Source organism: Ammodytes marinus (genome assembly GCF_949987685.1).
Source record: "Ammodytes marinus genome assembly, chromosome: 13".
In the NCBI taxonomy this organism is placed as follows: Eukaryota; Metazoa; Chordata; class Actinopteri; order Uranoscopiformes; family Ammodytidae; genus Ammodytes; species Ammodytes marinus.
Genome location: NC_137217.1, coordinates 4036114 through 4059111, shown reverse-complemented (window position 1 = coordinate 4059111; position 22998 = coordinate 4036114). Strand labels below are relative to the sequence as shown.

Genomic DNA, 22998 nt, shown 5'->3' with positions numbered 1-22998 from the left:
TCGACCAACCTAGACGAATAATTTTTCTTTCCCACCGCCGCGCGGCAACCTTCCTCTCAACCGCCTCCTTGCCCGGAGGACTCCACCGGTGAGCCCGGCGTTTTTAAAAGTAGCTGCTGTCTCGGGGGCAATGACAGCGAGATGCTTCGGTGATCGTATTGTTGGGATAGTCTGACTAGAAGTCAACCACACTTATTTTTCTCTTTCTCTCTCGTATAACGATGTTATAGTCTATATGAGCTTTTATGAAGAATAAAAGTACAGAGAAAAAATACAGTTCTGTTTAAAAAAGAATTCCCCTAGAAAATTGGCTTCAATCGCTGGTTCCACATGTTTGTGTTTGGGAAAGCTGAGCGGTTGGGCAAAAACTGTGCGCGTTCACGTGGGCGGCAACCGCTTCCTGGTCCAACTGCCACGGCTGTAACCGCCTCCCCTCAGCCGCCCTTCCCTCATTGAAATGAATGGAGGCGGCGAGTTGCCGCGCGGCGGTGGGAAAGGGCCTTTAGGCTATTGCAAAACAACGGAGGCTTGTCTAGCCTATGGGGACATGGAGCTCAATACCACAGCCATGTAAAGGTGACTGTGTCAGGAAGTAGACTCGGCCAGTTATCCCCAACGTACACAGAAGTTGAATAAACCTGCAAAGCCTTTTAATAAGATGTGATTTTATTAGCTAAAAGGGAGGACGTATACACAGCAGTGGCACGTATTTGCTTATTCAATTATTCAGTGTTATTGTAGCAGCAGTCTATGGGGAATGCCCTTGGCTAAGAAAAGACGAGTGAGACACTTCAACGCATCCACAGACTCTCCTGTGCAAAACATTTACATAATTAGCAGCCATTAGACTCGTATTCTTTACAGCACAAGTCAATAATGACCCAAACAGTGGGTATTTTGTTATTTTTCTTCCGTGGGTTTGAATCATCATGACTGGGATGTGTGTGTGTGTGTGTGTGCGTGTGTGTGTGTGTGTGTGTGTGTGTGTGTGTGTGTGTGTGTGTGTGTGTGTGCGTGCGTGCGTGCGTGCGTGCGTGCGTGCGTGCGTGCGTGCGTGCGTGCGTGCGTGCGTGCGTGCGTGTGTGGGTGTGTGTGTGTGTGTGTGTGTGGGTGTGTGTGTGTGTGTGCGTGTGTGTGTGTGTGTGTGTGTGCCTCATCTGTCAGTGTGCTGCACTTAATCCACTATACTGATGATGTTTCTAATGAAATCGCTCCATCCACCACCACCACAGTGTGTTCTAAACAGCTCAGACCATGATCAGTGGACAGGATATGTCGACGCAGTAGAGGCCACATTCCCTCTGCATCTGCCTGGACTCATTAATGCTCAAAAAAGACATAAGAAATAAATGGTCGGTCTCTTCTTTGGTCTGATAGGCGGTCCATTTCATTACGTTAAGTCTTTAGCTTTATATGTTGTAGTTTATGTTATAATAACAAATAAACTTAAAATAAATAATATTTTTGTTTGACCAAACAGGTAATTGGTCCAGATTCACTGCTTATTTTTTAAAGTATTTAGATTATCTTTCATATTACATGACAAGAGCTACATGTTTTAGTTGTAACCGTGTTCACTTAAATCATCATTCTCCATCCAACATGAGATAGTACTTTGAGGTGTATAAATGTTCTGTTCAAATCTTTTCATAACTGTAAATGTATACGACGATTAAGATGTTATTTTATTACATTATAGTTTGAATGAGATATGTGCCACTTCTTCGCTTCTCAATTTGATTCCTTTGTCTCCTTTGGAGCTGAGTCCTATGTTAATCGACACATACACTTTGTACTGCTGAAAAACGTTTTAAAAGCAAATTCCCTTTCATTTGTTTCATAGTTGAGTACTTTTTGACCAAGAGTATACTGTATACACTTTGAGTACTGAGGTTGAGCAGTTTGTCTTCTGACATGGTTGTTTAAGAAATAAGAAGCTATTCACTGCATCAATTAGGGTTAAATAACTTGTTGCCAACTGAAACGTATTAATCACTGCAGTTTTTGACCGGTGGAGGGCTCTTGCCTATTTGCTTAATAAAATCCAGGTGGTAACTTTTTTTTTAGACCGGTCAGTGACAACAGCTTCATGTTTTAGTTGTGAATCGGCAACATTTCTACTGACGTTTTATTAGGAAATAATAATATATAAAATAACACAGTCTACATTTTAAAATACCATATTAGCATACTTTTATAATCAATCTTTGAGCATTATAGCATTTTATGACATAACATGTCCTCTCGAAAATTATTTTATTTTAAAACCATGGCCACTGAAAATTCTGCATTCTGATTGGCTGGAAGGTGTGGATGACCTTTTAGCAATCAGACAGTATGACCTCATACCTGTAAAACAGGTGTTTCTTTGAAGTTCTAAATGCACATGGCAGTATGCACCTGTATATAGAGGGCAAAAGCTTAAGGTTAACAAACTAGTTGTTAATGTAAAAACCACCACCATCTATAAAGTTTTTTCTATGCCCTTAAATTTCGTTTTAAAATGTGCCTGTTTAGATTGCCTAGCAATGTCAACAAAGAAATTATGAGTTTAAGGATATATATAAATTCTGCAATGCTTAACCCTCCTTGTGTTCCAGGCCAAAATTGGCCAATTACATATTTCTTCTGTCATAAATATTTCATCTCACCGTCTGAAGGCTTTATGTATTCCTCCACAATAGGCTTTCATTTGTTCAATGCTTTTACTCAGGCTTTACTCCTTTCCGTGGTGTTGTCAGACAGCATTAAGAAATGAATGTGTCAGACTGCATTATGTTAAACTAGCCAATGAAAAACATCAGTGTACATCCCCACACCCCCCTAGTAGGGTCGGGATCTCGACTGGGTTCTATTTTCACCCAGCTGGAGATTGGAGGCAATAGCAGAAAACACTGGGTGTATGAATGAAATTTAACAATAGTCAATGATTTGGGCAGCGCTAACATTGGAGAGGACTCCCTAATCAAATTCTGCGCAGGGCCCCATGAAGGCTTGGGCCGGCCCCATGAATATATATAACACCAAATCTGCTTTTTCAAGAAACCACTAGGAGCTAATGGGAATGAGCTAATGCATTTCATTAAACTAGACTTTTAATGGTGTTTTGTTCACTTAGCAGACGTATCTTCTCTTTTCACAACTAGTACTTTGAACACACTTTGCAAAACATTTACCATTAGTGCAGACAAGGGCTGCTCATTGAACCTGTGAGACAATCACAGTATTCTCAAGAGGTAAAGTTTGCTTTAAAGTTGGATGTGTCACCCAAAGCTTTTTAATCCAGACAGTTTTTTTTTTTTTGCCTGGAAGCACACCAGTAAACGTTTGATGTAGATTCAAGATCATGTGTTATACTACGATCGTTTTAATGTTGCACTTTATGTCTAATGTTTTTCCGTTTTGCGCACAGGAGAAGTGAACGGACAAACAAAATGACAATAAAGAACGTGGAACCTTGATATCAGGACACCTGGAATAATGTAAGAAGAGGAGTTGTAACCAAAACTCAAAAGATATTTTGTTGATTTCTTGCAGGGAATTTATGTTATGCTGTGTCAAAATGGAATGTTTTTCTTTTCTTTTTTTTAATCTAATGTGAGGTGATTATTTGAGCAATGACATTTTCTTATTTAGGAACCATTGTGCGAAGATATCACACGTTCAGAGCATACGTTGAAGCACCCTAAAATCTGACCAAATCAACACTGGTATTCTTCTGTGTCGCCATATACCTGGCCCATAATGCACATATGATTCAGACTAACAGTGTCTGGACCTGAGGCTGCAAATGATGGCTGCAGAGTTAGGATGCTAATCAAGCTAATATGCTGCGCCTTACACCAGCTGTTGCTTGCTTCCATTCATTTGAATGGTGAAATGATTAAGAGACTATCAGGAAAGCAGTTTTCTAATGAATTGGTGACACACACACACCCACACACACACACACACACACACACACACACACCCACACACACGCACACACACACACACACACACACACACACACACACACACACACACACACACACACACACACACATGCGCCCGTGTGTGTCCGAGTGGCAACTACTAATTGCAAAATTAAAAAAGAAATTAAAATCAGCGCTGAGAAAGTTGGATCAAAGGGATCTTATGCAGAGAAGTTCTCTTCTCTGCCTGGATTAACAGCCTTGACATGTATTCTATATGATCCTACACTGAGGGGATTAGCAGGCAGAGCCTTCAACTGCTCCATGCTCCCAGGTTATTCCACTGGCAGAAAGGTACAGCAGTGTTTGATCATGGTCACTCCATAGCGACTAGAGCCAGGTTTCAATCTAAATGTGTAACAAATCTTGTGAAAGTCTGCAGACAAGAAGTTCATAATGTAAGTAAGTAAGTAAGCTTTATTTATATAGCGCCCTTCACAGACCAGGGTCACAAGGCGCTTCACAATACACATTTTTTATACATACACTCAAACACCGATGGCAGTAGCTGCCAAGCAAGGCGCTGTCTGAACCATCGGGAGCAATTTGGGGTTCAGTGTCTTGCCCAGGGACACTTCGACATGTGGGTAGGCGGGGAATCAAACCTCCGACCCTGCACTCCAGAGGCAGACTCCCTACCCACTTCGCCACTGCCGCCCCGAATGTGCATTGTGCATTTCCATCAAAGTGGTTGGAGCGGATAAACTTTATTTTGGTCTGAAGATGGCACTATAGGAAACGTAGCGTAACCGTGGTATAAAGCAGAATAAGTAGATGGTACAAACCCAAAACAAAACAAACATGGAGAGAGTGCAGGAAATGGTTTCCTACGGGCAAGTTGTCATTGTCTTTTCAGTGAAGTTAGTATTCTCCAAGTGTGCTGCTGTTCAGAGATGAAGACATTATGGAGAGGTTATGATGCATGCAGCTGCAGCCAAGGCAATGCAATGAGCAAACAGCTGACCAGTCACGTGAGTTAAATGTTCACTTTATCAGAACTTATTCTAGTATCATTTATTTCCATCTCCCATGTTGCGCATTAACTCTTTTCTTCGCGTACGTCAAAAACCACCTCAAGCGATAATTCTTTTTTCATGCAAAAACCGCACTCTGCAGTACCTCACCACAAGAACACCTTTTCTATAAACCGTGCAGCTTTGACGTAATTTATATCACAACAAAATAGTGACCGTCTCAAGCTTCGATCTTCAACAGGAGCCCTCATTGTGTCATACTAAATGTGGGTGATACAAGGCCAACAGACCATAGAAAAGACTTGAATGATAATATCCAGCTGTGACCAACCTTAAAGAAGGCCATGGTGGAGCCCTCTTCTACCAGCCCGTACTCTATCTTGGTCTGCTTGGCCAGGTCGTCGGCAGAGTCGATGGGCGACTCCATCCTCTCCACGGTGAGGAAGGCTGCCAGGTTGGCCGTGTAGGACGAGATGATGATGAGCGTGAAGAACCACCAGATCCCTCCTACTATTCTGGTGGAGAGGGCTTTCGGCATGAGCTCAGACCCTGGACGAGAGGAGAAGAGTGAGGGGGTGAGGAGTGGAACAACACTGCTTTGGGAGGAGGGGGCAGCACCCAGGCCAAGCCAGGCCTCTGTATCTGCTGCCTGGCACACACACACACGAGTGAGCAGCGTCATATAGTTTTATAGAATAGACAAACCACTGTGCTATTTAAGACATACAACTGTCTACAAACCATTGTTATTGAGCAATACATTCCTACTGTCACAGGTTGACTTTTGTCACTTTTGATGGGGTGCCCAGCTTCAAGAGTGAGTGCCCCCCTTGATCCTCAAGTGCACCTATTAAGCATATGTGGTGGTGGCCTATTATTAGATGGTACGGCCATAAGGCTTAGCAATAATTTGGTTTGGTTGCCTAGACCAAAGAAAGAAAAATTATTTCACCATTTTACCCGTGCTATGGTATACTCTAGTAAAACAGGGTTTTATGAAATTAGATTGGACAGCTAAATTCAATACATTCCACTATTTTGTTCTCCTCAGCTCTGTGGGACCTCAAACATCACATCCGTCAAGCTGGTTTAAAATTGGACGACAGCGTGAAATTGCATGTCAATTTTCACAAAAACACAAAACTCTCTCCACTGTGGATTTACTTCAACAGTGAAGGTGAGTCCACTGAGGACTACCATATATGGTATATGGTATGGAGATGTTCTGCGTGGCACCACATAGGTTATGTTCACGGTTTGCTACAGTTTAATTTTATACAATAGTCTGACTATGTTTCATTCAAGTTTCATACGGAATGTATGAAGAGCATGGAGGAGCATATGTGCGTGGGTAGACTGGGAGTAAGTGAGTGAGTGAGGTTTGTTGCGCGGGTGAAAGAAGAAGGTGGGTCTGGGTTCTATCAGGACCATTATACTCAAGTGGCTTAAGCAATTGAAAGGAGGGATTTAGGCACATTCACTCGGAGGGAAAGCCGATAAGGAGTCAAAAGAGATAGGAGGTTAAGAACTCTGTGGTCCACTCCCTTTGTGAGAGACTCAATCTGCACTCTCACTTTTCATTAAACTTTCTTTCCTTCTCACAGTCCCCAGAGTGAGCTGTCTAGTAGAAAGAGCATGAAGGGAAAAACATGCCAGCTGCAGCCCACAGCTATTGATAACGCTATTGAGAGGGAAGGACAAGCTTGGAGGGGGTAATGGGTATCCCAGGGTTACTTCACTGTATCGACAGTAAATCACGTTTTTGGTAGATTAGACTTACCTGTTAAGCAATGACAACAAATGTTTTTTATAAAGTAGCTATGAGGAACTTTTGAATATTTCTGAAACAGTCAAATGTTTCCTCTGATGATCATAAATTATATGTAACAGCAAACGAGACCATCAGCGCAAATAATGCTATTTTGATATAGCATTTCTGAATGCATTTGCCTGGGTATGCTCACCCAGGAAATATCAGCTGACGTGGTAAAAACACTACCACTTTTGTCCAAAGGGGACGCTAGAATTAACACAAACTGAAAGTTCCTCTGAGCCACTTTAAACTCCAAGATGATAGAAAACAACAGCTGCTTCAACACAATGACTGTATATCGCCTTTCACAAGTTACAGAATGGGTTTTCTTTTAGTAATGTTTACGAGCTCAAAGAATGGAGAAATGGCACTACACCTACTCTTTTTGTAGCACCGTGATACCACTTTAAATGCGAGGTGTTACATTTATATTTTCATGCAGTTTTAAGCCTAAACCACACATAATATGGCAATATGTGTTATTACTTTGTGTTATTGGATCTTAGTAATGCCTCCCACACAGTCAAGCGTGATACAGTATATTAGAAGACTAACTATAAAAATGTGTGGAACTTATTGGAACACTCAGACTGAATTTGGTCTGAGGTCTCTGTAAAGGACAGGGGTTACTTTGTGTTTATCAGCAGTCACAGTCATTCTCCTTTGTAGCAGATTTGAGATATGTGATATTGAGTTATGCAAAATTCAAATTGACTTGATTTGACTTGACTCATGTCTGCTCATGGATCATAGCTCTAAATACAAATATGGTTGGAATTGTAAAAACATGTAAGACACACATTGAAGGTAAAGTAATGTTACTAAGTAATTGCGTAATTTAAACATTGAGGCCCCCACACGATGCTCATCATTCAGAGTGCCCTCAAAAAGCTATTGCTGGCCCTGCTACTAGCAATAAACCACGACTTAAATGTAAATGTTATCTCTTGAAACAAATGACCAATCATACAGTCTCGTAAAAAAAAACGTGACCCATTCAACAAACCACAACCAAGAACAACTATCAAGGTAGTAGCAGGCATGACACATGTATAATAAATATGCATCCGTTACTTTTGTTGTGGTGTATGCTTGTTTTTGTGTTGGACCCATGTGTTCGGCAATCATATGTAGGTTTTAAAAGTGGAACATGTAACCACTTAGCATTTAGCATGTTATACGATATTCCACTTCAGAAACCTGAAAAGCAAAAAATATCTAAATAATAAAAAATAACTCTGTAGAAGCTATTTGACCCAAACAGAGCCTGGTTGGGGCTGACTGTCATGTACTCAAGGTAACGTCAGGACCAAAACACACACATCCCACAGTTTTCTGGGGGACAGGGGGGGTGGAGCAAGCCACCGGGCAGGGGAGCCTCTTTACAGTGCACTACAGTCTAAATCCAACATAGCTCTCTGGAACCCTCAGCCACATCTTCTCAACTGGTCAGCTCTACACACCTGCTCTGCTGGCTTTTCCAAACAAACAACACTACTCTAGAATTCAACTAGTAGCTCAAAAACATGACATTTATTACACTCGTGGACAGACTTGATAGGGTAACACATTACAATAAGGGTACATTAATTACCTGTTAGTTAATGATTGGCAAATGTTCAAAAAACATGAACTAAGCATTGACTACCAGTTAACTAATAAGCATTTGCTAAGCATAAACTAACTGTTGTGCTTAGATAATGCCAAACTAACCATCAGTTAACATTAATAATTAAGAATAAACAGTTAGATAATGCTAAATAAGCACTAACTACGCATTAAAGCTGGGGTGGAGGATTTGGGGAGAAAATGGCAGTTGGGATAGATATTAGAATCCAAATACCTCAACCGCTCCACTTGTTCTCTTTGGTCCCTCCCTGACACGCTCTACACCAACAAAGTTGTGCCAAAGTGAATGGACAGTCCCAACAGCCAATAAGAACAGAGAATCGGAGCCTCGCTCTGAATGGTCAAAGTGTACAGCTCATGTTAATTTTGACCAATCAGAAATCACATACCCCAGCTTTAACTAACCTTTAATAGCATTGGCAAATCCTTAACTAACAGTCAATTAATAAACCCTTATTGTAAAGTGTTACCATTGTTAGTAATAAACATGTTTTATGCCCAATCTTCATACATCGTTGGGTGTTTTTTTGTTAGGGTGAAGTTACAGTGAAAGAGGTTGTCATAGTTTAATCTCAAACAATCTAAATGATCATTGCATCTATGGAGTCAAATAAATAAAATTACGTGAAAACATCAGTTACTAATGTTAAAGATATTAGTAAGCATGCGGTATAAGTAAGCATGCAACCAGCCAACAAGGGATACATTATCAGTTAAATACTAGGAAGGATATAGCCATCCGTTGACTTAAAGGGTCACTTCATCCAAACAAACAAAATACTTCTTACCTCTAGTGTTATCTAGTCACACTTTTTCATGTTTCAAAATAATATCTAAGATTTCACCTGGTGGTGGTAAAATGTAAAAATGCACAAATAAATTAATAAATAAGTGTTATCTGTGGATTATTCTAAGTACCCTGGAACCATATTGGTTAAATAGTTTGATTCTCATAAGCGAAATGAGTATCCAGTTGTAGAATGTAGCCACGACTTTAGGAGTTTATTAATAACTTGTCTTTGTCAAGTAAGTGGAAACGTCAAGTCATTTGACCAGTCAGTTAGTCAGTGGTGTTTAATTTTTCAATTTTTTTCAATTTTAGAAATTTAGACAAAACTACTTTCTCAGTACATGGACTAACTCAGTTGTCATTACGTCAACTACGAATGGAACTTTGGTTAGCCGGTGATTACACAAACGTCCAAGTTCAAGTAGTTCTAGTTTGAGTTTAATTAGAATTTGATGTCTAAATGTAAACAATTTGATTACGAAATTAAATAATTTGGGCTATAATTTGGTCTTTCAACACCATTGTATTAGGGTGGAGGCCGACATATCAGAGACGGATATTAAAATCATGGGAATATAAAACCGACACTGAGTGCATGGCTTGAAAATACTAGAGATAGGTTTTTTTTATTCATCTAACTAATAGTTATTGTAATCTGGGTGAACTGACCCTTTAAAACAGCCCTTACTATAGCAGCTACTTATTTGTGTGCTCCACTGCACTGTTCAGATGCAAGAACATATACATACACATACTGTATATCATGCTTTTCCTGGCCCTCAAGTCATCACTACCTGCTGGTTATATGTTGCACTGTCAAATGCTTTGGAAAGAAGTATTCATTTCAGAATGCAACATATCTCCCATTGTGACATGCATTGTAAAGGATCTAGGCCCCTGACTTACTAAAGTTATAACATTCCATTTTCTGTTCTAATTTGGTTGTTTATTTTCTCAGTCTAAATAGGCCAACGAGTTGAGAAGATATGGCAATGGCAAAACCAAACAGGCAAGTTAAGCTGCAGAGTTTTCACAATCTCAATCAATCGCACCCATTTGATCAATCTCTGGACTCCTTGGGTGGGGAGAAGGGGTTGGGGGGAGGGCACTTACCTGTTTAGATGGCTGTGGATAGGTAGGGAGAGGGAGAAGGTAGGCATGCAAGGAGAACCATCCTCATTCATGGATCATGTCACTCAAACCCTATTAGTCCATCCTATGCTAGACTCTACCAGAGTAGTAGCATCATGCACAGAGGCCCCCATGCACGGTCACGGGCCTGGTCACAGAGCAAAAGGTTGACCCCCAGCAAAAAGTGGGACTTGTGCTAGAAAAATAGGGTGGGGGGAGGGGGGTGGGGCAGGCAGAGGCGTCTACCTTGCTGCATGAGAGCTCCAACTCCGAACCAGAAACTATTTAGCAGGGTGAAATTGTTTTCCACTACATCCGAGTCAGGGTTGCAAGGGTGGGGGTTATACCACTCGTAGGGACTAAACCTGTGACAATTAACAGAGAACACACACATACACACACACACACACGCACACACACACACACACACACACACACACACACACACACACACACACACACACACACACACACACACACACACACACACAGATATATGTTTACTGTTGCAGTTGTAAAAAGACACAAGAGTAGACAATTAAAAGAGACGGAGAGGTGTGTTGGTCCTACCTGGGGAGACAGGGGGAGAGAAAGCAAAGGTTAGTCAGTCATGTGAAGAGATGACACACTGCAAATGGAACGCCCAGCATCTATAAGCATTGCCATGTCTCCATGTACAAACTGTACCTACGGTTGCTTACCTCATAATTTAATTAGGAAATGTATTGTGCAAATTACTTAAAGACGTTGATATGAATAAGAATGCTCATTTGATTTACTTTAAGTGTGTTTATAAATGTTGATAAAATCATTCACTTGGGGATGTGGGCTGGAATTAACACCGCTCATAATACAAAAAGCGGCTCCTTGTGTGGGAGTGCACATATCAAAGGCAATTCCCTCAGTAATTTAATCGATGCGGGGCTGAAAATAACTCCCATTGTCAGCCGAGAAAGGAACTAATAATCCTGGTAATCTTGGGAGAAGCATTAATATTCAGCGGATCAAGCGTTTATTTCCATCGCGCCCACGCCGAGCCCCCCCCCCTCCCCGCTCTCTCCCCCCTCACTCGATGCACGCTCCAAGCAGAGAGATTTCTCATTTATTCATATTAAATAAAAGTGACATTACATTAGTGAAGGTTGATTGGTCTACAATTAAGCATCCTGACCTGATTTGGGGTTTGTACTGGAGTCGAGTGGGAACTGGGACCTTATCATGACTTAAACTATTTAACAGAAAATAAAGGGTTTGACTGATCAAATTGCATAATGTAGAATTGTTCTCAGTATGGGTCTTTTTACTGTACTGGAGGTCAAACATTTTAGAACTAAAATGGATGTAACATCTCCATGGAGCATAATGCAGATGAAACTGCTACAACTGTCATGTGTTAAGGGTTTATGATCCACTGTCCTCTGGCTGAAATACAGTAGTACTGGGTTGAATACTGCGATACGCTTAGAGAATATGAAGATGTATGGCTGTATTGATAAAATGACAGCATCATAACTGTGCCGGCATTGACTAATGGGCTTTGCCATTATAAAGTGTTTAACGGGTGGCGTTTCCTTTTCACCCCTCTTACAACACTCGGGAGGATATTGTCTATTGTAGCTCAAGGACCTCTGAACGTCCCCATTATTTGTGCTTTAAGAGAATCCCTGGCCTTAAATCAATCCGTCTACTCACTCAATTTACTGCCGATGTGCTTGCTTGTCAATTTGCAATGCTAAATTGAGTTCAGCTGAACTGCGACCTTGTCGTGGCGTTGTGTGACCCGTTCCTTGCGCAGGGGTCTCCGAGTGCGTTTCCTCCAATCATGTCATGAAAAGCCAATTACTGCTCGCCACGAACATGGATAAGTGAAATTGTCAGCGCCGCACTAAATCATGGAAGCGAGGAGCTGCCGGTTGGGTTAGCAAATGCTAAAAGCAATGCTGTTTACAGGAGACATCCCGGCTTTGCCCGCTTGGCCCCGTTTGCTGTCATTTTGATCCAATTACACTTGCCCTTACATTATCTCAGGTTATCTGCACTGCGCGGGGAGAAACTTTGAGCAAGGTCAGAGCAGAGATAAGAGCGCACGAAAACACCTCAGTGGCAGAGCAGATACAATATGAGGCTTTTTATCTTTCTATGGAAGGGGGAGGGGGTCATCCTGCAAAAAAAAGTCACGCAATGATACGCACAATAACGCCAAATATCAGGGGGAGATGAATCACTGTCAGAAGATGTTTGACTTTATATGTGTACATACAGTATGTGTGTTCAACCATGTGAGTGAACAATAAAGTACTGGATCAGCATACCTTCACATTTCTGCTGAACATTTTCCAAAGCATGTTGCAGTTCCAGTGAGTTCAACTCGAACTGTAATGGTTTTTTAAACGGGTCACATAAAAAAAGAAGTGTATTCAGAACGCTGCCGCTACAGTCTAAACATAGATGCAGAGATGGTCAACACCAATTCTCAGGTGACTGTACATGGCTTGCAGTATGCACAGAATGGATTTTCAATTACTGACGCCTGTTAGAGCAAAATACACATCTGACTGACCCTGTGCTTCCAAAGCAATTGGGTTGCACTTTGCTTATGATTTCCAAAGTCCATATTGAATATATAGAGAAGCAGCATTCTACTGCTATATGCGCTACAAAGCTAGTGGAAACTTTTGCAAGATAGACTGACTTATTACTAAATTTGAGTTTAAATCAAAATTCAACACATGTATATATGTTTACCTAACTTGCATTTATTTCTCTGTTGATCTCTTTCTTTCAAAATGGTTTTATAATTCCTGTCCATGCTCTGCCTCATATTGGTTGTATCACTTCAAACAGCATTAAAATCATTCAGTGGAGACTTGGGCTTTGCTTATTTGAGGTGAGATAAACCACAAGTGCAGATTTATATGAAACCTGCAAAACAGACATGACGCTCAATGTATCTATTTGCATTTGTCTTCATAATGTGCGGATTTCTGTGTTGTGCAGGCAAGAGTTGAAATGAATTGCTGCCAGGAAGGCGGAACACATGGAAAAACCATAAAACGCTCTGCTGTGTGCTGTGGAAAATGTTCAACAATAATGAAAAAGCAACATTAAGCACAACAGTCAGGTCTGTGAACTCTGACATAGTGTTATTATTGTATCTGTGTTGCCGATCAGGCTGAAACTATGTTCTTTAAATCACACTGTATTTTTAATTAACATTTCAGATACATATGGAATGTATTTGTTTGCACAGTATACCTGTTAGGATAGCTTTTTTTTTTTTTTTAAATGGCTATGCCAGAAGCAACAGCAGTGCCACCGATGTCATTTTAAATGTACATAATAGCAATGACAACTAGCAATTTTACAGCACAACAGAGTGATTTCAGCTGCACACCCATGTAGTATAGGTATTACGCATGGCAAAGAGAAACTGCACTATCTCAAGCACTGTATAATTCAGTCCTGGTATTCATTCTCCCGTTCATACAAAACATTCAGTCACACAGAACAGCACAAACACAAGCATACATAAATAAAAATGTGTAATGTGCACACACACACATATAAACAGTATATAAATGCACAGTGGAACTAAACCTTGCAGTATAATGGGCTTGCCCGTCAAATTAATGTGTTAGACAGTTTGTCTCAGAAGCAGTTGTGAATCGACTGATTTATTTTCATAAAATATTACAACACATGTAAACAGGAGGTAAAATACATTTCCCCACCATGAAAGGATTAAGTTGAAGACAGTAGTTTTATGAATCGGGGAACCGTGTATATCCTGGGCATATAGAACAGGCAGAGATTGTCCTAAAAAGATTATAGCCTATGTTGTAGACAAGAAAAATGACTATGTTACATTTACTGGGATTGAGGGGCAACATCTCATGTCTGTGGGAAGTATGACTGGCAAAAGGCAGAAGTAAGGTGACGTTGTTTGGAACCAATACAATGACTAAGGTTCAGGTAGGGCGGTTCAATGGGGCAACATCGCTGTGACCTTGGCAAGGGAAGGCCCGTGTCATTTCCTATATCCTATAACAGTCAACGTTTCGGTTTAAAGAAACAGCCTTAAGTTGGTCTTCTTATAAACATTCAATTGACAGTTCCCTAACCTGAAATAGTTAGTCATTTATACTGTCTAACTTTCTGCTTAGATCACATCTCACTTCTGTTTCTGCCTGCCTGTTGACTCACACCGGATATACCAGTGATGCTAGCCCAAGAAAAACATTACGCGAAGCAGTTTGCTAGAGCGTTTTCTTTTAATATGGCCCTAACAAAGTTTCAGTTGGTCTGGTAGGTCACGATAATCCGGTTCAAGGTTCCAGCCCAGCAGATAGTTGCTGTCACCCTGGAACCAGTTTTTCTGGCAGAAAACCCTGGATCATTTGTGGTGATAATGCAAAGAGCTGGGTCCCAATTGGGCCAACAGCTCCAAAAACCAGCCTCTTAAACTGCCTCGCAGGAAAAGGGGTAATGGTGGATTCTAACTTTGCAGGGCTCTAACTCAAGAAACATTTGTTCTGGATTAAGAACATTTAGACGGCAAAGGGAAAACAAGCAGTGCTGAGATAGAGTCTGCATCTCCGCCGGATGAAATGAACACTTTCTATGCACACTTTGAGAACAACTTCCTGACGGAGGAGCTACAGAAGGCCCCTGCCCACTCCTACTAAAATCCAGGTCAGATGTGAGCAGGTCCTTCAAAAAGATTTATTCATGTGAGGCACCTAGACCTGAGGGCGACCCCTGGCCCAACTCTTAAGGGATGTGCAGATCCGCTGACAAATGTGTTCAAGGCCGACCTCTCACTGCACCATCTCTCTAGGCCCCACATGTTTCAAGAGTCCACTATTCTCCCCTGTCCGCTAAAAGACCTGATCCCTGGCCACGGTAAATGGACTTGATTTATATAGCGCTTTTTAGCCAATTTTCTCAGGTCCAAAGCGCTCCACATTTCTTACCACATTCACCCATTCATACACACACCCATACACCGATGGCAGTAGCTGCCATGCAAGGCACCCTCTGAACCATCGGGAGCAATGTGGGGTTCAGTGTCTTTCCCAGGGACACTTCGACATGTGGCGGGTAGGCGGGGGATCAAACCTCCGACCCTGCAGTCCAGAGGCGAGCTCCCTACCCACTACGCCACTGCTGCCTACAGACAACCTACAGATGGGAGGTCAGAGTCCTGACATCTCTGTGCCAGACCAACAACATCCATCTTTAAGAGAAGGTTCAACATGGATACTCTGCAACTTCTACAACAAACTATTGTGTCTGCTGCTATCTCAACATCCTTCAGCATCCCATCCAGCACAACCAAGCTCATGAACCGTTGCTTTCTACAGGCCATTTGACTGTTTTCCTCTTGTACTGTTCTACGTTTCATTGATTTTTAATTTCTTATCGAAATGACATAACACTGAACCGTGAACAACAATTCAGGCGACAACTGGCTTGACAGATTTTGCCCCTTGGTAACAGTGATCCAATCAATACGTTCATACAACGGCTTCCCATTAAGCTAATCCTAAAATAAATTCACTCACTTACCCTTTGTGGGATCTAACCATGTAGATAGCTTTTAGGTTTTGAAATATTTGAACAGGTATTTCTAAACTATGATTCATCAAGAACGAAGGGAACTTTTCGTGGTAAGACATGAATCTGTTAAATTCATGTGGTGTGGTAAAATAAATGATATTCACCTCCTTTGTAATTGGAGCAAAGTTACAAAGGGACAAAATCCCTTGGCAAGTGAAAACCCAAACTATCTGCATTGCATGGGGGGAAGACAGTGAAAAGATTTTTGACATGTACCACTTCACTAGGATACAGCTGTACACGCTTTTGAGCAGTTGAATGAAGATGTTCTTGTTTCATAATCCTGTCATGGTGGAGGAACGTAATCTCCTGAGTTTCTGTTCTCAGTACATAATCTGCCTTTTACACTTCTTATCCCGTGAAATTTGATGAGACTGTTTATGTGCTTAAACTCTAAAAGCTAAAACCATGCAACTGTAGCCCAGCATGCATTTAGTGTGTACAGGAGAGAAAAAGGAATTGATAGGGGGTAAATTTACACACTTACCATAAAAAAACACTTACGTATTGTGATAATAAATACAGATAGGTGCATATTCTGAGCCAACTTAGATGACAGTTGTCGCATTTTTTATACTCTTGTGTGATCATATTGCCAGTAACATCGGATAAAAACACGTGTGCGTTAACGGTAAAACTGTCAAGGCCACGGCTGGGTAAGAGCCGATGACTCCCAAAAGTTTTAGAGTTAACATGTACTTTTCTTTCTCTTTATTCTCCACAATGCTTCAAATAAACTGCAGCTAAAAGCATGATTTCCTGAGCAATACATCTGGGGCTATAGCTTCATAAACTAAACGGCTTTGTCCGACTGAAGTCTATATTAAAAGGAAAGACACCTGGTAGGAATGATGATTACTATCATTTCAGCACAATGCATCAAAAATACTGTAATCTGTCAAGTAGATAAACAAAAGCAGATGACATAATACAGAAATTATAGATACAATATAGAACTCGTCCCATTATATGCAATGTTTTCTCAAAGCATAGTCAGGGTTAGTGTAGAGCTCTTACAAAAATATAAAAAGGTGAAAAGGTTCTTGATTATTTATAGAATTTATAGAATTTTATTTATTTATTAATCGAAAACAAAGGTATAGAGCTCAACAGTGTGGTTCCAGAAGTCAAAATCCCATACATTTTTTCTCCATAGACAATTTGATTATAAGCCATACTATGATAACCATACAAGGCAGTCATACGGCGAGCTACACGAGTGTGAAACGATGGTATGTGCTCCTGTAGATGACACAAGTTCACATGATATCGACCTAGTTTTAAGGCGATATCGGGGAGAATAACTACACTACCCATGATCCTATAGCGTCACAGCGACGTCTGTGATCGGCCGAGCCAGCGGTTACCATGGAAATGTTAACCACTCTCTGGAAATTCAGCTTTATGGAGGCGGAGCCAACCGCCACCACTGACTCTGCTGTCGGCTGCTAAACGTGGAGATAATGTCGTATTCTTTTTATTACGGAGAAACAACTGATCATTAATGTGGAGAAAAGCTAGCGATTCACCAAGGATTGTGGGATTGTAGTTCCTTCACTCCCAAAAGAAAATGATGTACACAGTCTTGTATCTTTGCTTTCTCCGTCTTTCAATTTATTTTACAGGGCCAAATAAAATGTTTTATTGTCAGGAGTATTGGGGTATCTGGTTGGCTTGGTTCCATGGTTAAAACGTTTGATGAAAGGAATTTTCAAAATATCAATGGAGGTTTTCAATGGGGAAATTTACTTCCAGAGCTGGACTCGCTATAAAAGGGGGGAGGGGGGACGGGGGAGGGAGGACACTGTTGAGCTCTGTAAGCGGTCTTCCTTATTTTTTTCAAGGCGTCGTACTATTAAATCAGAACAATGCGCTAGTCACACTTCCCTAACCCTCTACAAAATAACTGCATCCACAAACAAAACATAATCGTACAGTAATATGTTTCTAGAACCTTCTATGTCCGAAAATGTCCAGCAATGTATCTTAATTCTGCTCAACTCCCTATCTGGTCTCAGTTTCTTTGAACTAGTCCAATGCAATTTAAACTTGGATGGGACCGATTAACTGCAAGGAATATTGAAGGGCCTAAAATAGCCTTATAGTTTATAAGATCAATTTGGTGCGGAGGTGTGAAAGTAATTCACTGCAGAAAATCACCCTAACTTTGAGATTTCATGGGATAAAAAGACATATATTACTGACATATGATAGCCAACAACTCTGCTTTGGAAATATTAACATATAGCAGTCTTGCCAGATTGATTTAGCTTCATTTTTGCTAGTTATTGGACACTGTAGGACAAAAACAAGTGGACACAAATTGATAGACCTTTCTATGAGCTGTAGTTGTGTTTTGAAGCAAGGTGAATGAAACAAGAGAAAAGAAAAGACAGCATGAACTCTGAGACACTGGGGGACAGTGAGGGAAAAGGTGGGAGAGGTGGGCAGCAGTGTTTCACATTGAGCTTGACACATCCCAAACACGTGTACACACTTACGCATACAATTTTCCATAGGAGTGCACAAACCTTCCTGCCACTCTCTCAGACACATACACACAACCCCTCAAAAAAACCTACAATTGATCTGTGTTCCTGTAAATGTCTGTAGCTTTTCATTTCACTCACTAATACCAATGTACAGTAATGTTAGCAGGCCCGATGTAACCTCGCAGCCATGCAAAGTGTTGTTCTAGTTGTTCTACATAGCAAAAATTATTCATTTAGTAAATGTTTAATTGAGGAAAAGGGCGAAATATTTACTTTTGTACATTACGTTAACATTATTTAGGTGATCCTTCCTGGTTAAACTGCATTAAACCCATTACATAGCAATGGCATTGGGTGTGTCTGTACTATGACATATTAGTGTCAACACTGTCACTGAGTGGTGAGCTTTTACTATGAGCAAGTCAGCGTGCTCGGGACTAAGCATATCCTGTAATTAACAGTCTGTTGTTAGTCTGACAGGCCAGGTCTAAGCCTATTGTGTTTTTAGTGTTTATTTGTAAGTCCTTGCTCATTGTTAATACTTTCTTTTCATCCCCCTGTACTTGAGTAAAGCGTCCTTGGGCTTCTTGCAAGGTGCTATATAAAACCAAGCTATTATATAATTATTATTAGTAAGCAATGGCAGCTATGTGTCTTGACTGTGTGTGAGTTAAGCTGTGATCGCTTGAAATTAAGTGACATGTTACCTGGCTATGACAAACAGCACACAACTGACACCCAAGTAAGCCAGCAGAATATACATCCAGATATCGGGCGAGAGGGGGTTGAGGAAGGAGAAGACCCCGGGGTTGGTGCCGTTGGGCTTGCGGTACAGTATACTTATACCCAGCGTCATGAAGGGCTTGGAGAAGTCGATCACCTTCTCCCGCACGTATGTGATAGCCAGGGGAGCCACCGCCAGGTCAGCTCTCTGTCAACAGCCAAACATAAAACAAGGCAAAGAGAGATATAGCGCTATAAGTCACGGGGCACAGGAAAGCATTAAGAGGCAATCAAATTAAGAGAACAGGGTCTTTACACATCACTACAGAGTCTGTCCCAAGGCACTTAGCAAGAAATTTAAAGCCCTCTTTTTTTCTCTTTCCGCCTGTCAAGCCATCCTACTACGAAACTCAACAGCCCTCTTTGGAGCCTAAATCAAGCATTCATTTATTTACTTTTTTTACCTACTGACTTCTGTTCTTAGAATAGCTAGGTAGGAGCTGTAGCCTAGCATAGCATTTTACTTGATATAATGTACTGGGAGGTCGGGAGACATAATGGACATATAAAATTGTATATATCTAAAAAACATTTGTTTTTTTCAAGCACTGGTCAATTTTGGATTCGTGTCTACTTTGCTTCCAAAACACGTCTTCTTTCATAATAGTAAATCAAAAGGTCCAAAATCTAGATTCAGGTGTTTATTATTTGACTAAACCTTATCTGTTTGCGTCTATGTATATTCCTCCTATATAACCATCTTTAACGGCCATTATCTCAACATACTTTTTTTCCAAATAGGCTGAAATAAAAAATCTTGACTTCTAAAGCACTTCCATTATCAAAACTTTCCATGATCGTTCTAAGTACTTTTAATAAGGTAATTACAATTTGTTCATATTAGGATGTAAATTGTCTTCTTTTCTAAAACATTTTCTTCTTAAGAACATGATGGAAAGGGATTTTTCAGGCCTGCCAATTGATGCGTAAATAGGCAGATTTTGACAAAGTAGCTTCATTACTCAACACATTAGTACAGTTAGTAGGTACAGTTGTTATGAAGTATTCAACTGGCAAAGTTTCATGATGAAATCTATAAATTAAAAATGTTACCCAATTCCCCTGCAGTGTCTCCCCTTAACTATCATCCCCTGTTTTCATACATCTAATTCTAACAACTTAATGTTTCAAACCACACCCTTCTATCCTTAGAGGTTTTTATTTGGTAGCTACTCCTTGACACAGTTGACTGTTAATGTGGGTGGACAATGTTTAGAAAAAATTAGCTGGATACCTATCCTCACAAGGCCAGTTGTCGTTTGTCCCTTTAGATGGAGTTTAATACAGTTGCAATTCTTGGGACACCTATAATCCTTTTCCTACTGCCAGAACTTAACAAGCCATATCCCTGGTGCTTCTACAGTAATAACATAAACATTGTGAGGGCTATTGGTGCAAAAATTCCATGTTGCATTTCCATAGTATTTTACAAACTGGGACATTCTTGGATCTATATGCCATAAAGAGGCAAATACCAGGAACCAACTACATCATTTTTATATACTGTATATTTATATTCTATAGAGTCATTTATAACACGACATTATACCTTGTTGGGCTGGCACACAAGTCCAAGCTTATATATGTGGCACATGTGCGTTGGTGGGTATGTATGAGAGATGTATAGAGCAACTGACAAGGAAAGCCATGATACCATATCTGGGGGTGAGAACTGCGTTGTGCTGTTGACAGTAAATAAATCTCTTAGGCTGCACTGTGTGACTACTAATGCTTAAACATCCAGAGCAAGGTCAAGTGCTTCATTTCTCAGACACAGATCTCTTTTTGTCTCATGAAGGTTGCCATACATCACTCAAGGATGAATTGGCTGAGCTCGCTGCGTATATACAGGTGTGATACATGATAAGTCTCGCTTGATAACAGGCATCTCTGAATTTATCCAAACTACTCTAACGCAATCCTTTACACTCACCCCTCATACTCTTTCTTTTTTCTATTCTACATAATATAATACATCTGACCATAAACAGAATCTTGTTAGCATGCAGTAGGCATACAATTGGGACATACTGTTAGTTATGTATTTCATCATAACATAGCACCTTGATTTCGCCTCTTGCTTTTATATCCGTCGCAACCCTGGTTGTTTTCCTACAGAGGCGCCATCGATGTAATGTCACTTCCGGTGCGCACTGGATTATGGGTCAGAATCGGCCAAATAGGATGCTGATTTCAACACTAAAAATCTCAGCAGGATGTACTAGGCATCTGGGTATTTTTAAGTATGCTTTGAAAGTATGGGGATTGGAACGCAGGATCTGTGTGAATCCATCAGGTTGTGTTTATTTCACATTGAGCATTTAGACAGACCAAAGATATTTTTTTCTTAAGTTCCTTGACGGGATGTTTCCAACTTGTCCAGCTCAATTCAACATTTCTTCCTCAATTTGAACTTCTTCTCAGCGAGTGCACGCTCCCTCAGTCTTCTGAAGGCCTTGCCTGTCAGCTGCAATCACTATCTTGTATGTCATAGCCAGGTCTCGGCATGCGCAAGAAGTCAAGAATTGGGGCAAACCCTACGCTTTAACAGGCATCTCGCATGGGGATTGGGATAAAATGTCGCATTTATTCTGTAAAAACATTTGGCACTTATATGTTGTGAAAATTAAATAAAGATGTTAACTCTTTATTCAACATAATTTCTTTGCAAAATGCAAATATACACAAAATTAGTTATTAGTGAACACAAATGTCTCACTCCACTGTGTGTGTGTGTGTGTGTGTGTGTGTGTGTGTGTGTGTGTGTGTTTTAATAAGCTCTGTAGGGGAAACAACTAGTCAGGACAGAATCTTTGCCGTCCTAGCAACACTGTTCTCTCCAACAGCACAATTAGCTTGCGCCTCTTTCTGTTGTTATTGTCTTTCCCTCTGTCGCGTGTCTCAGTTTAATACTCCTCCTCATTCAATCTTATTCATCATAGTTTCCTGATATGTTTTTATGACACTTTAGAAAATAACCAACAAAATAAAATGTCCCAACATGTAAGCAAGTTTAGTATTTGGCACATCTGTAAAACCTGCTCTTAGAATACATTAAGGTGAGACATGGCAGGCAATAACATTGGTTTTTCAAAGATTTTGAGATTTTTGTCTATTTCACTGCTTCCATAACGTGTCTTCTTTCATACTACAGTAGTATACTGTAAATCAAAGGTCCAAAATGTACATTTAGTTCTTTATTTGACCAAACCTTGTCTGCTTGTAAATGTATACACAACAATTTTGTATGGCCATTATCTCAACATTTGTTTTTCTTATATACTCTGAACCAAAAATATCAACTTCTAAAGCACTTACATCAACTGAACCTTCCAAAATAATTCTAAGCACTACTCGTGGATTTGTTCATATGTTGTTCATTGCCTGATTTATGATAAACTTCCTTTTTAAAAAAACATGCTGAAAATACATGTTCATGACCTGTACATAGTATTCTTTTGATTTACCAAATGAAAAAAGGCTGTATCCAAAATATGTTCCCTAAAAAACTTGGAAACTACTATGTCGTAAAAATGAAATAAAGATTTGAAGTCTGGCTCCATCCCACTATCTAGATTTTTGTTTTTAAAGAGATGCACATTGATGCATAATCAGTTTCAAAATGAACACATTTGCAATGTATTCAAACATTTCTGAACAAGTTGTCATACAAAAAAAATATTGTTTTATGGTAAGTAATCAACTGGCAAAGTTTCATGATGATATTATATACAGTATTATGTTAGCATTGTCTACCTTATTCACCTGCTGTGTCTAGCATTAAAGGTAGGGT

At 40.3% G+C, this 22998-nt stretch overlaps 1 protein-coding gene across 2 annotated transcripts in view; it reads right to left on the bottom strand.

Moving 5' to 3' along the window:
* grik2 (glutamate receptor, ionotropic, kainate 2) overlaps positions 1–22998 on the bottom strand; it is a gene marked incomplete at both ends in the record, with an annotated part of 229510 nt that overhangs the window by 39836 nt on the left and 166676 nt on the right. For both annotated transcript variants that reach the window (XM_080039407.1, XM_080039408.1), the window contains 3 exons: positions 5280–5497; positions 10558–10676; positions 19130–19353. In XM_080039407.1, coding sequence (XP_079895533.1) covers positions 5280–5497; positions 10558–10676; positions 19130–19353 — 561 coding nt within the window. The remainder of the gene's footprint in view (positions 1–5279; positions 5498–10557; positions 10677–19129; positions 19354–22998) is intronic.